Raw genomic sequence first — 12,734 nt, 5'->3', positions numbered from 1 at the left:
TTAGAACCAATTTGTTATTGAGAATTTGAATGTTTCGTACATAGACAAATGGATTGAAGTTGAACTCCAAGTTTTGTTTGTTTGAGGTCACGGTCTGATGCTACGGAAACAACTTGGAAGGTGGCTTCTTGTAGTTTTCTATGATTTTTGTTTGTTTAATTATCAGTTTCCCGCCATCTTTGTCTTTATAGATGGATCATATTTTGAGTCTTGTTTTTTCTAATTTATAATTACAATGCATTGAGATTATAAATATTACGTTCCTACAATAGAAGAATTCAAAAATAAAATAAAAAATAACCGATGATTGTAAAATGAGGCGATTTTAGCTTTTACTTTTGCTAATGTAGGTTTTGTTTTTACTAGTAAAACAGCTTACAGTCTTTGCTCAATGGACATTATCTACTTTTAAAGAAATTGTGTCTGTAGTCATATTTGGTCTCATATTATTTCTGTTTTCGAATATTAATACATTTTTTCTTTGTTGATCAATAAAAAGTAAAAAAAAATAATGCTAAAAAAAATTTGCAAAAAATTAGTGACCGGTGACTAGAAAAATGACCACCCGCTTTTCTCTCTTAATACGTTCCACTATGAGCAAAGAAAGAGAGATGGGAGCAGGCCGCCCCCTCCACCGGCAAGAGCCTTTAAAGGGGCCTAGTTGTTTGAGTCGCCTCACAAACTATTTGTTTTGATTACGTTCTTTCGAGTTATTTTATTTTTAAATAGACCAAATGATGTATTAGTTAGTTTAGAAAATCCTAAAAAAATTGCCTTTAAATGACAATTTGACTCCGTCACCTATAAAGCGATGCTTATGGAGATATATTTCAAGTCATATTTTTTTTAGTCAGTTTTTTTTTTGAAAATTGGAAAGAGAGCGCTTGTGGGAGGAATTGAACCCACAACATTAACACTTTGTGTCCAGCGTTTATACCATTTGAGTTACAGCTTGTTGGTTTTTTTAGTCAGATTTAGTTGTTAGTATAATGTGAAAGTTTGGGAGGGAATGAATGTTGTTGCTTATGGCTGATGAGTCGCCACTTGCATAAAATCCCTAGTGGTAGTTCATATAGATGAGTTTCCACACAAATTTACAATTAAAAGTGGGGAAATTATGTTGCGGATTTAATAATTATTTTGGCGGCTCATCTTAATTGTTGCGCAAGCAAAGTGGCTTTTATTTTATGGTAGTAGTTAAATGATGTTTTCATATCATATCCCACTAATTTTGCACTATTACGGATTATGATTCATACTTTTCCTTTTCTTTTACTAATTGATACTACGAGAGGGGACAACCTATAATCACAAATTCCTCTTACATTGAATTTTCTGTAGACTTAGTTGTCTTTAGTTGATTGGATTTGGTTCATGGCGAATCACTCTCTCGCATGAGCAAGGGCGGATCCACATTAACCTTGGACACTCACGAAATCAGATCATTGTTTTAGATAGTGCCTAATTTAATTAAAAAAATTAAATAAATATAATACTACAAAGAATAAACACAAAAAAAATACAGAGCAAATTACTACGAGGCTCTCTACATATGTCATCATTCACAGTTTAACATCTTTTATATTTAAAAATCAACTGATTTGATAACTTATTTGTAATTTTACAAATAATTATAACATTTTGTTTAATCTAAATATCAAATCGCCGATGGAAGTAAAAATGAGGTAACAAATCGTTTGAAAATGAGGTATCAAATTGTTAACATAATTAAAAGGGTTAATGTCAAAAAAAATCACGAACTTTACACGTTTTCTCATTTCAATCACGAAGTTTAAATTTTCTCATTTTCATACACGAACTACCACTTTTTCCCAAATTCATACACGGTGCTGAGGTGGCACTCATTCATTGGTGTAAAATGACCTCCACCTCATCGAATTACACCAATGGAGCCGTGACACCTCAACACCGTGCATGAATTTGAGAAAAAGTGGTAGTTCGTGCATGAAAATGAGAAAATTTAAAGTGCATGATTAAAATGAGAAAACGTGTAAAGTTCGTGAATTTTTATGACATTACCCCTAATTAAAAATGATGTATCAAATTGTTAATATAATTAAAAGTGAGGTACCAAATCATTTAAAAGTAAATACCAAATTACTAACGGAACTAACAGAAACCTCTAATTGTTAATGGAGTTGAAAGTGAGTACAATTGTTTGATTTTTAGACAAGAGGTAAAATGTGAATTATGACATATGTGGAGTTTCTTAGAGTAATTTATTCAAAAATATAATTAGTAAAAATTTAAAGTAGGACATTTTAATAGAGTTTATTTTTTTTAACTTTTTTAAATGTAATTTTTTAATTTTTTATTTTGAGGTAGTTTATGGTGTTTTATTGCCGTTCTGGCCCCCCTAGCCAAACTGTGTTAATGGTGCATTTATAGAGGTTGTAAGTGACCTAAGGTTTTTAAGAGGTTCAGTAAGTCTGGAATGTTGAGAGGATAAAAATAAAACTAAATGGTCAGATAAAATTTAGCCTAAATAAATAAGAAATCATGATTCCTCCACTGACATTAGTGAACTCTTATGAATTTTTCTTTTTATAAAAAAACTCAATCCAAATAAAAGAATTATTTAGATATTACCGAATTTAAGAGATAAAATGAGATTGCGAGAATTTATTTCTTAAACCGAGTCTTCACGGATCCATTTTATAAAGACTTCACTATCGTAGTATCACGTCGAAGATTATTAATATGAAATTAGGAACAAAATAAGAAATTATTCTAAAAGAAGATAAATTTTAAAATTTAGTAGTATAAGATAATCGAATTAACTGGTTGACATTTTTGACTAATTTCACCATTGATGAGAATACTCCACTATAAAATCGAGATAGATTATAATTCCGTATTACTGTTTTACATACAACATCGATCCATTATTTTTTTATAATTAGGGGAGAAGGAGCGCTTATGGAAGGGATTAGTCCCATTTTTATTTGCAAATTAAAAGTTTTGTCACTACATGAAATATTCTATTTGATAACAGTAATTTTGCAGCTAAACTTTTTTTTGCTGCTACAAATATTTTGCAGCAATAATTTTAAAAATTTCTGCCATTAGTTAGTTATAAGCAGCATTTTACATCAAATTTTATTGCCAATTACTTAAGACAATGTTTTATTAGCAGCAACATGCCATAATTATTTTTGTTACTATATGTTAATAATAACAATTTTAGCACTATTAGCAATAAAAAATATTTGCTGCTCATTCTAATATTCTTTTATAGTGTGTGAAAGGTGGTCGTTGTAAGTAACGACTTTGAAGATGGTAGTAGTTTAATGTGATATCATCTGCCACTAATTTTACGAATATATATATGGCTTCAAATTTTACTTCTTTATCTATTCTTTTTGTATTAGTACCGACTGAATACAATTTTTGGTTTTTCTATTAAAACGATCTTTAGTACTAATTGCATTAGTCTCAATTTCATTCCAATTTTCTTCTCTTTTATTAAAGGCTTAATACCTTAAAAAAACCCCGACTTTTCATCAGCTTTTCAATTCTATCTTGACGTTAAAAATTTATTAATTTTACCATATCTTGTATTTTTCATTTCTATTGTACTCTAAAATATAAAATTAACCTTTATTTATTTGACAAAAGTTCAAAAAATTCTTCAAAAATTGTCAATTTATTATAAAAAGATAATCTAATGTAAAAAGGATAAATTTAAAGAATTTTTTTGAACTTTTGCTAAATAAAAAAAAAATCAATTTTATGCTTTAAGGTACAATTGAAATGAAAAAAAAAATACAAAATAGGATAAAATTGACTAATTTTTAACGTTGGGATAAGACTGAAAAGAAAATAAAAAGTCGGAATTTTTTAAGACATTAGACTTTTACTAAATGATAAACTGTCATGTTTTATGTTCATCTCTACTTGACAATAATATATTAACCAATGTATTAGAGCTTAAATGGTATATGCCCTTACGATATTATGTTAAAGATCGTTAGATTAAATTATTCCATCAGTTAAACTTTACTTTTCACTTAAATAAATAAAAAAACATTACTTACAATATATTCTGTCCCATAAGTATATAAAAAACTAGGCCAAATGTCGTAAAAAGACCAAATCTTTCATAAAAGTTTTACAAAAGTCCTCATCTTTCAATTTTGTCGATTTTTGCCAAAAACAGATTATTTGGTTTCAATTGTGGCCAACTCTCAATTTGATTTTAATTTGCCTATGTGACACCTACGTGGCAAGCACATATATTGAAAGGTCGGGACTTTTGTGAAACCAAATAATCCATTTTTGGCCAAAATTGCCAAAATTGAAAGGTTAGGACTTTTGTGAAACCAAATAATTAGTTTTTGGCCAAAATCGATAAAATTGAAAGATGAGGACTTTTGTGAAATTTTTGTGAAAGGTTCGGCATTTTTACGACATTTGTCCAAAAAACTAATAGTACTTTTTAATTTGCACCTGGATTAAAAAGAATCATTAGTACTACATGTTTTTTTTAGAATTACCAAAATAACCCTAAACTTATCCTAGAGAATTTATACATATATGGATATTACATTAATTTAAATATGTTAGCTAATTTAATTGGCTAAAATTAAAAAAACGGTAATTGTCAATATTAATATATTCTAAATGCTAATACCCATAAAAATACATAAGAATATTTTTTTTACCAAAATTCTAAATAAGAGCATTTGAACAATTAAAAATATTTTTTATATATTTTTTTTTTGAAACGCCTCAAAATAAAAATATTTTCTATATTTAGAGGAGGTAGTATATGTTCTTTTGTACAACGGAAATATATATATATATATATATATTTAATTTTCATTTGCCACCGTTTTCTGAGTTTGAAAGTAGGATTACAATTTCAAATAAAAATTATTTCATAACAGAAATTAACTTTTCTATCATAAAATTTTGAAAACTTTACATTAGTAAATAACGTATCAAAATAATGAAGTTACTATTATTTATTGATATAGTAAAATTCAATTGACTGGTCAATATACAACAGGATAAGCCTACTTAAGTATTTCTCCCAATTTTCTAGTTGATAATAAAAATAAGGCCAAACTCTCAAAAAATGCAATTTTTATCAGCTATGACCAAACTTTTTAAAATTTGCAAATATAATCCATTTTTTTATATCATATTTTTATAGCTATTTTTGAATCGGTTTGGATTTTTTTATTGTGATTAAAGTATTAAACCTTTTATTATGACATAATACGAAAATGTTTGATATTTTATTGTGATTTATCTTATATACATGGTTGTCATGTTGGCAAGAAAATCGGTTGCATTCGAATTTCGCTATAAAAGGAACATAATAAGCCAAAACAGGTTATATTTGCAAATTTTGAAAGATAACCGATAAAAATCGCAAAAGTTTGGTGTGTTTTGAGGGTTTGACCTAAAAATAAAAGTTAAAATCCTTGACAGAAATAACTATATAAGAATTTATATCCCGAAAATGGAAAGAGTAGTCAAGGCAAGGGCTTGTAAAGTTTGACAAATTGAGTGGTGCACAATTTAGCCAACTATACAACTTTTCTATGCAGAAAATAGCTTCTTCCAACAGGATTTGACTTTTCAGGAATTTCCTGCTTATTATGCTCCACTTTTCTTCAACCAAATTGCATTTTAAATTTGCTATTCTATTCTCTTTTTTTATCTGACTTTTCCATATGCTCATAATGTAAAACAGACATCATATGAGAGTAGGTGCAATTATTGGTGTGTGTTTTGTTCAAACCGAACTTAACAGAACCAAACTAAAGTTTTGATTTTTTTCCAAAACCGAACTGAATCAGTCAATACGGCTTAATCTTTTGGGTTTGATTTACAACAAAAGTGAACTTCACTTTCAAAAACGAAAAAAAAAAAACTAAAACCTTTTATAATGTAAAAATCAAACCAAACAAAATTTTTCGGTTTAGTTCGGTATTTACAAACCCTAGGAGCATATATCGCTACAGTCCCACCTATTATTAAAGTACTGAGTTTAACCAGTCAGAAATAATAAATTTACGATTGTTATAAATATTTCTGGATGCCTGTTGATAAAAAAGAGTGAAAAATTTACTTCTAGCTACTCTTTGGGGTTTATGAACTGACCTTTTTCTTCAAAAGACCGGATTCATTAGTAACTGAAGTTGCTGCTCTGGTAGATTATATGAAACCCGCGCACCTAGCTGTTAGCAAATTCTGCAAGCAATGCTCGAAGGAATCAAAGCTTCTCACAACTTCGGAGTTCCTTTGAGGAATATCAACTTCGTGCATGACTCTGAAATTTAGTTGTCGTTATCTACAAAGGCTAGTTCACATACAAGAGCAAGATGATCACTTCCCCATTTCTGCGAAATAATGAAGCATGTGTTAGTGATGCGGATTTAGAGAATTTAGTAAAGATCATTTGTAGAGTTATCAGGTTTTCTGCATATTTACCAACTTGCAGAGAACTATAAATTGCCTTGTCTCAAAGAATTTTCGAGGCGAGGGGCAAAAATTGCTAATAATGTAGGCCAAAATTTTCTTTATTTCCAAGTACACAACTTATTAGATTATGCCAGACATGCAAGCATCAAAAATAATAACAATAAAACAGAAATTGAACAACTTTGATAGAATGTAACCAATCAAACAAGCATTTGCAAATTGAAAGGTACCTCATTAGGAAGGCCATCGCTTCTTTTCAAAATATCTATGGGTATCGTATCAAGAACTCTAACGGGAATGAGTTGTTTTGTGTGCCTGTGACGTATAATGAAATCAATACTCAGAATTTATATATGGAAACAATTTGTACTTTGTCGGTCTCCTGAGAAATTATATTACCAAATATAATCAACAGTTCCTATAAACTTGGAATGATATGATGTTGCCAATGGTTCTCCATGATGGTCTCTTGATCTAGAGCTCCCCTGAACAACTTTAACTATGTCAAAACTGGAAGAAAAAAATCATGAAAAGAACATATCAACAACTACCAATAAAAATATGTATTAAATTGAGTGACATCAATGTACAAATTCTCAAGACCATATTCTACAAAATTTGCTTTAATATAAAGTTGTATTGGATAGCTTGAGTCAGACAGCGGCATCCGTTTTTATGTTATTGAATAAAATAACAATTCAATTTTAGAGAAGCCAAAAACCTAAGCAAATCAAGAATATTGAAGTATCCATATAGTAATATGCATAAACAAATTGTACTTACGGGAACCCCAAGATATGCACTACCAAGCTTTAATTGGTGACGAAGATGAGTGACTCCTTCAGTACCACTAGCAAAAGATACTTCTTCATCGCTCCATAAATGTAATGACGGCCTTGAGATGGACATGCAAATTCTGCATACACATAATCCAATCAGTTGAAAAGAGCCACGCAACATCCTAGATTTGACACCATAGAAGATGTAATATAAGAGGTCTTAAGAACCCCAAGATTCTTCATCGAGACTCCATTATGTTGTTTGCTTTCAGAAAAGGATCCTTCTGTCTGCCTAATTGTCTGTCTTCTAATGTTAAAAAGATGCCAGTGTTCTTAGTTCATTTTTGTTCCATCTTTTTTGGGATAGTTGGAGGAGGACAAGTGCAAATACCGATTTCTACTAGGCGAACCCATGCTCTTAAGCATTACAATTATCCAATTCTATTAACTTATACGCAAGTAAAGTTACACTTCAATAAAATGTAGCACATAAAAGCTAAAATGGGATAATAATTTTTTTGTTTTACAAGAATAAGTTGCAAATATAAGGTGTTGGAGTTTCACAATTATTTCCGGAAACGAAAACAAATGCCAACACGTAGGACTTGAGAAGTATTCGTGCAACAGAGAATCCCATCAATGCTGAGTCAATAAACACACACTAAAACTACATGAAGTTATAAGAATTTCTCACCTTTCAGAATTCTTATTGTGGGATCTGAAATATTTGTGTTGTGGTGGATGCTCAAGCTGCCCTGAAATGTTTTTGCGGTTATGGACCAGAAGGTTCAACTACAGATATTCAAACAGCACAAAGAGGACCTCAGGACTATGCAAGTCAAAGAGAATGCTCAAGGAAAAGCTAATCTATAAGCTTGACACTATACCGTATTAAAACTCACCTCTGATGAAGCTAGAAATTGATACAGAGCACTCTAAACATAAGATGAAAACAAAATCATAGTCACAAGGTTGCTGAGAGAGAAAAAGTAAATAGTTACAGCTTTTCAAAAAGTAACTGCACCATAAGACCTTACCTGTGGAAGACTATTTAGATCTCCACCAAGTATAACAGGGATGTCACCCCATTCTTGGGATAACTTGTAAGCTCTCTCAAGAAAAAGTCTAACCTGCATCCAGAGGGAAAATGTAACATAGAAAATTTTAGTGTTGATATTCAAAACAAAACTATTTAATAGGATTTTGTTTTACCGAGATGATGAGATTGAGGTATCATTTTCTCAATCACACACATGAACATGGAGCATGTACATATATGAGAGAATTTGTTTTATCAGATTCTGAAGCTCCAACGGAGAATTTGGACTCTTTTAGGAATAACGAAGCACCAAAAGAGCTATTACCTGGCCGAGCTTGATGTCTCCACGATTTGGGTTGAACAGAACATGTACATTTCCAACCACAAATCTTCGATTTCCAGTAGTTTGAGACCTATATATAAGGTTTTGTATCATTATCAGCCAAATTGCTAGCGATATCAAAAGAATAACACAGCAGAACCAGTAAGCTATCAGACAGCATAACTTTAGGAAGAGAACACTGAATGCCTCTTGTGTTAGCAAGAGCATATCAAAGTTTCAAGGTTATCCAGATCGTGTTATCATTATCAGCATCGATAACAAAAAGGGATTTGAATCAAGTTAAAGTTTAGATATCGCTAGCAATTTGTTATTGAAGTGGAACTAAACTAAGATTGGAGAACTCTCAATCAATAGTTCCTGAAAGGGTTGGCGGAATCAAGGAAGGCCAAAGAAGTATTTTCAATTACTGTGGAGGTCAGGAAATGTTCATTGGTATAGTTTAATTATGTTGATTGCTTTTCATGGAAGTTAAGGACTAAAGATAAAATTCATAGATGGAGAATCACCCAAATGACAGACATGCATCATGAAGACGCAATGAAGAATCTGCAAATAGCCTTTTCTTTAAATACAAAAAAGAAACAATGTGATGTTTCTAATCATATTTGGGAAACAGGTCTACACAACAAAAAATGGAGAAGAATTGTTATTATTGCAGACATTGCAGTGATCAAAGCCTGATCCAGAAAGTTAGAACACTAGCTTTTGTGGCAATCTAAAATCTTTAGCAGAAGCAGAGTGCTAGGAGAAATAAGAATGAATGTCCTATGCCCTGATGAGGTTTCACAGCACAGTTATAGTAAAAAAAATTAGCAGTATTCACAATTTTGAGAGGATGAATTGTACAATAGAGCTTCTTAGCGGTACAGGTTACTTTCTTTTCTGATAAGCTCTAGAATTGCGCTTTATTGGTGCTGAACAAAAAGTAAAAGGCATAACAAAAGAAGCCCGTGTTTTAATTAAGAGGAATAACAGGAATGCTACTGTTATTTTTCTGTAACTAGCAGTTAAGTGTTACAGTTTCATTTTTATAAATTTATCATCATTTTGGTTTCCATATAAGACGTTGAAATTTATACACAAGAATCAAGATAACACAACAAATAAAGAAACATATTTGAACTTACTCTGCCGAGTGTGTAAATTCAGACTTTGATTTATTTCCATTCATCTGCACAATCAAAAATTTAAGACAAGCTAATAAACAGAGAGAAAGTTAACATAGAAAGGAAATTCAACTGCAGTGTAGAAATTTGAGAACTGAAAAAGATTACTTTCTGACAAAACAAATCTGTAAATGTAATATGAGATCACACATAATAATAATCTGACAGTTGTATGCAAAAATATAAAAGAATGTAACAACACATGCACTTGTGTTCCAGATCACATTATATAACTGAAGTAAGTTGAAGTAATATTTAAATTCCTCTTCAGGCATTTCATGTTTTCTCTCTTTTTGCTTTTTCCCCCCTCATGTCACAGCTTATAAGTTACTCAAAGAAAAGAATCTTGAACCAAGTTATTGATACATTGTTGGGCAAAAAATGAATAATTTGAACCGCGATAAAAAAAGAAGAAAAAGGATTAAAAAAGAACCAGCCATGTGATAAAAGGTCCTGCATACCTCTAAAACACAAAGTTGAGCAACATTGTTTCGGAGGCCAAAACTCTGAAACTCTATATTTTCTTCACGCAAAAGGGAATATCTGTATTGAGAATATGACTTGCTAAAACTTGGGTATAGATGGAATGAAAATAAAACAAATAAATCAGCAATAATGTTTTCTGCCCATGATATTATAGCAAAAGAACCTAATTTTGAAAATGGAAATTTCATTCTTTGATAGAGGAGATTATTTTCTAATAAGCAATTTAATAGACTCGTCACTTTCCTTTAAATATTGAGTTCAAACATGGATGTACAAATTTTTCATTCTAGGCAATACTCCTAGGAATGAATATCAAGAAAATAACCAAGTAATATAAAAGTTACTCCGAATCAATTTTAGAAAGGACATTTACATATATAAAGTATTCATGATAACATGATAAGCATTAGGAATCTCCTCAGTGCAGAAGACTTACTGAATTTCTTTCCAAAATATAGCACAGCCATCACATGCTTCACCGGTGCGGCCCTGGAAGGAACATTAATTGTTAAACTCATTTAACTAAATCTATTGATAAAGAATGCCTGGCTTAAAAGAAGTCACATACATAAATTATTTCACATACCTTGTAAACACCTCTAAAGCCATCCTTTTGAAGAAGACAGTCTAAATCATCAAAGCGATCAACCTCCTGAACACATAAGAGTGGATTATGAAAATACAAATTGTTTAATACCATAAAATAAACATGAAAACAAAGAAAAAAAATTCAATAATACATACTGCAAAGTTTAAAATCAATGAACACTACAACTTAAGTGAGTAAAATTAGATATCCCAAGCATAAAAATATTAGTTTTAATGGACTAGCATTAGAAGCAACTTTGCTCCTTAATGAGACGTGAAAATGCACAGATGAAAAGCAAGTCTACACTTGAAACTCTAGAACACATAGAATTCATGTCAGGCTCAAACATCTGTCGATTTCCAACCTTCTCTACATGTTCTTAACCATTATTCTCATTTCTGTGGCATCTTAATCGAGTTAGAAACTTTCAGCATCAAAATCGCTATCTTAAATGCACTTACTATACAACAAAACGTACATCTATACACTATACAGAATGGGATACACTACACATCTTACCATATACATAAATATGTACAAGTTTTTAAGTAAACACCTAACCAACTCAACCTGCCTGAAAACATAGAATGCCTGCATTATAATAATTGATCTCGTCACATATAAGCGCCTTTCGCCGATCCCAGTCCAAGAATCGAGGTGGGATTTTGAAATACAAATCAGGATGCTTTGAAGCATTTTCAACACCTAGTATATTGTAAGACACAACAACCACTCTATCTGCACAAAACATCATCAATCAAACTAATATTACAATAAATAATTAAAACTTAAATTAATAGCAAATTCCTACTTAAAAAAACTACACCATTGTTTAATAAAATTAAAGTAAGGTTAAGACCTTTATGAGCGGAGAAATCGGTATCAGAGAAGACCCATTTGCGATTACTCTGTGAAAGACTCCAACTTTTATCAAATTGAGGTTGAAACCTATTTGAAATAGTCAAATTGAATTGGGTTTGTGTTAGGGTTTTACTGACTAATTTTTGCTTCTTCTTCTTAATGTGTAATTTTGTTTCATTATGGTGTTCTGTGTCATCATCGAAGTGCTTGCGTTTGAAATGTGAAGTGGCGCGTGGGTGGCGTTTGGATGAAGAAGCTCGGTTTTTGGTTTCTTCCATGTTGCCGCCGGTTTCAGTTTGCGGTGGCGCGTGTGGGGCCAGTTTGGTGGTGGGATGGAGCTGTAGTATGCTGCTTGTTTGATAACATAACATGTATGAAGTTGAAGCCCAATTTAGTACCTTAACTATTGTGATATTTAGGGGTGTGCGTCGGTCGGTTCGGTTCGGTTCGGTTCCTAAAAATTGAAAACCGACTATTTCGATTTAAGACATATTTGAAACCAAATTGCATTATATTAAATTGAAAACCGATTGGTTTTTAACCGAAAATGATCGGTCGGTTCGGTTCGGTGTCGGTTCGGTATTTCGGTTTGGGCCTTATCATGGGCCTTTAATAAATAGACATAAAACATATTGTAAAGACAGCAAAATGTAAAATATTACAAATTTACATACTTAAAATGTATGAAATGATCTATACCCCCACCTTTAAATTAATTACAAGTTTTCCCCTATTAATAGTACACAACTATTAATACAAATATACAAAAATTCCCTCCTGAATCAGAAAGTAGCAATACACAAAACAATTGACTGTTCAAAAATTACACAGTTCAAATAATCAAAAAAATGATTCAATGAAAGCAATTAAAAGAAGCTGCTTCCAAAGTTCCAAGTTCAAACCAATTGCATAGTCTCTCTGTGTTGTATGTACACAGTCACTCTTTCATCACTTTCAGTTGAAGTCCAGGCAACAAAATGGACATGAAAGGAGAAGCTGTTTTAAGATTGAAAGG

The 12,734-nt window shown here is 31.3% G+C and overlaps 1 protein-coding gene across 4 annotated transcripts; it reads right to left on the bottom strand.

Annotated features, from left to right (window-relative positions):
* Window positions 1–5,898: 5,898 nt before the first annotated feature.
* On the bottom strand, window positions 5,899–12,111 carry LOC126653615 (carbon catabolite repressor protein 4 homolog 5). Of its 4 annotated transcripts, none has more exons than XM_050347548.2 (14): window positions 11,718–12,109; window positions 11,433–11,596; window positions 10,856–10,921; window positions 10,706–10,758; window positions 10,245–10,326; window positions 9,745–9,788; window positions 8,600–8,687; window positions 8,273–8,365; window positions 8,138–8,170; window positions 7,930–8,027; window positions 7,240–7,372; window positions 6,856–6,941; window positions 6,687–6,771; window positions 5,899–6,374 (listed from the first exon to the last, which is right to left on the bottom strand). In XM_050347548.2, exons 1-14 carry the CDS (start codon window positions 12,088–12,090, stop codon window positions 6,312–6,314), a joined length of 1,461 nt encoding a protein of 486 aa, XP_050203505.1. In that variant the 5' UTR covers window positions 12,091–12,109; the 3' UTR covers window positions 5,899–6,311. The 4 variants fall into 4 exon arrangements, 3 of the variants coding, with proteins under 3 accessions (XP_050203505.1, XP_050203506.1, XP_050203507.1); XM_050347549.2 differs by having other exon boundaries at window positions 11,420–11,596; window positions 11,718–11,810; XM_050347550.2 differs by having other exon boundaries at window positions 11,429–11,596; window positions 11,718–11,810.
* Window positions 12,112–12,734: the final 623 nt, after the last annotated feature.

This window comes from Mercurialis annua, linkage group LG6, assembly GCF_937616625.2.
Source record: "Mercurialis annua linkage group LG6, ddMerAnnu1.2, whole genome shotgun sequence".
Classification (NCBI taxonomy): Eukaryota; Viridiplantae; Streptophyta; class Magnoliopsida; order Malpighiales; family Euphorbiaceae; genus Mercurialis; species Mercurialis annua.
Note: the sequence above shows the minus strand (reverse complement) of the source record. Positions and strands in the feature narration are given on the sequence as shown.

Bases quoted from the DNA above. Each gene is read 5' to 3' on its own strand.
- LOC126653615 (XM_050347548.2), bottom strand. From the start codon at position 12,090: ATGTTATGTTATCAAACAAGCAGCATACTACAGCTCCATCCCACCACC. The intron at 8,366-8,599 runs GTAATAGCTCTT...CTCTGGATGCAG, and splicing joins GAGACATCAAGCTCGGCCAG to GTTAGACTTTTTCTTGAGAG. The intron at 6,375-6,686 runs GTACCTTTCAAT...ATTATTTCGCAG, and splicing joins GCGATGGCCTTCCTAATGAG to AAATGGGGAAGTGATCATCT.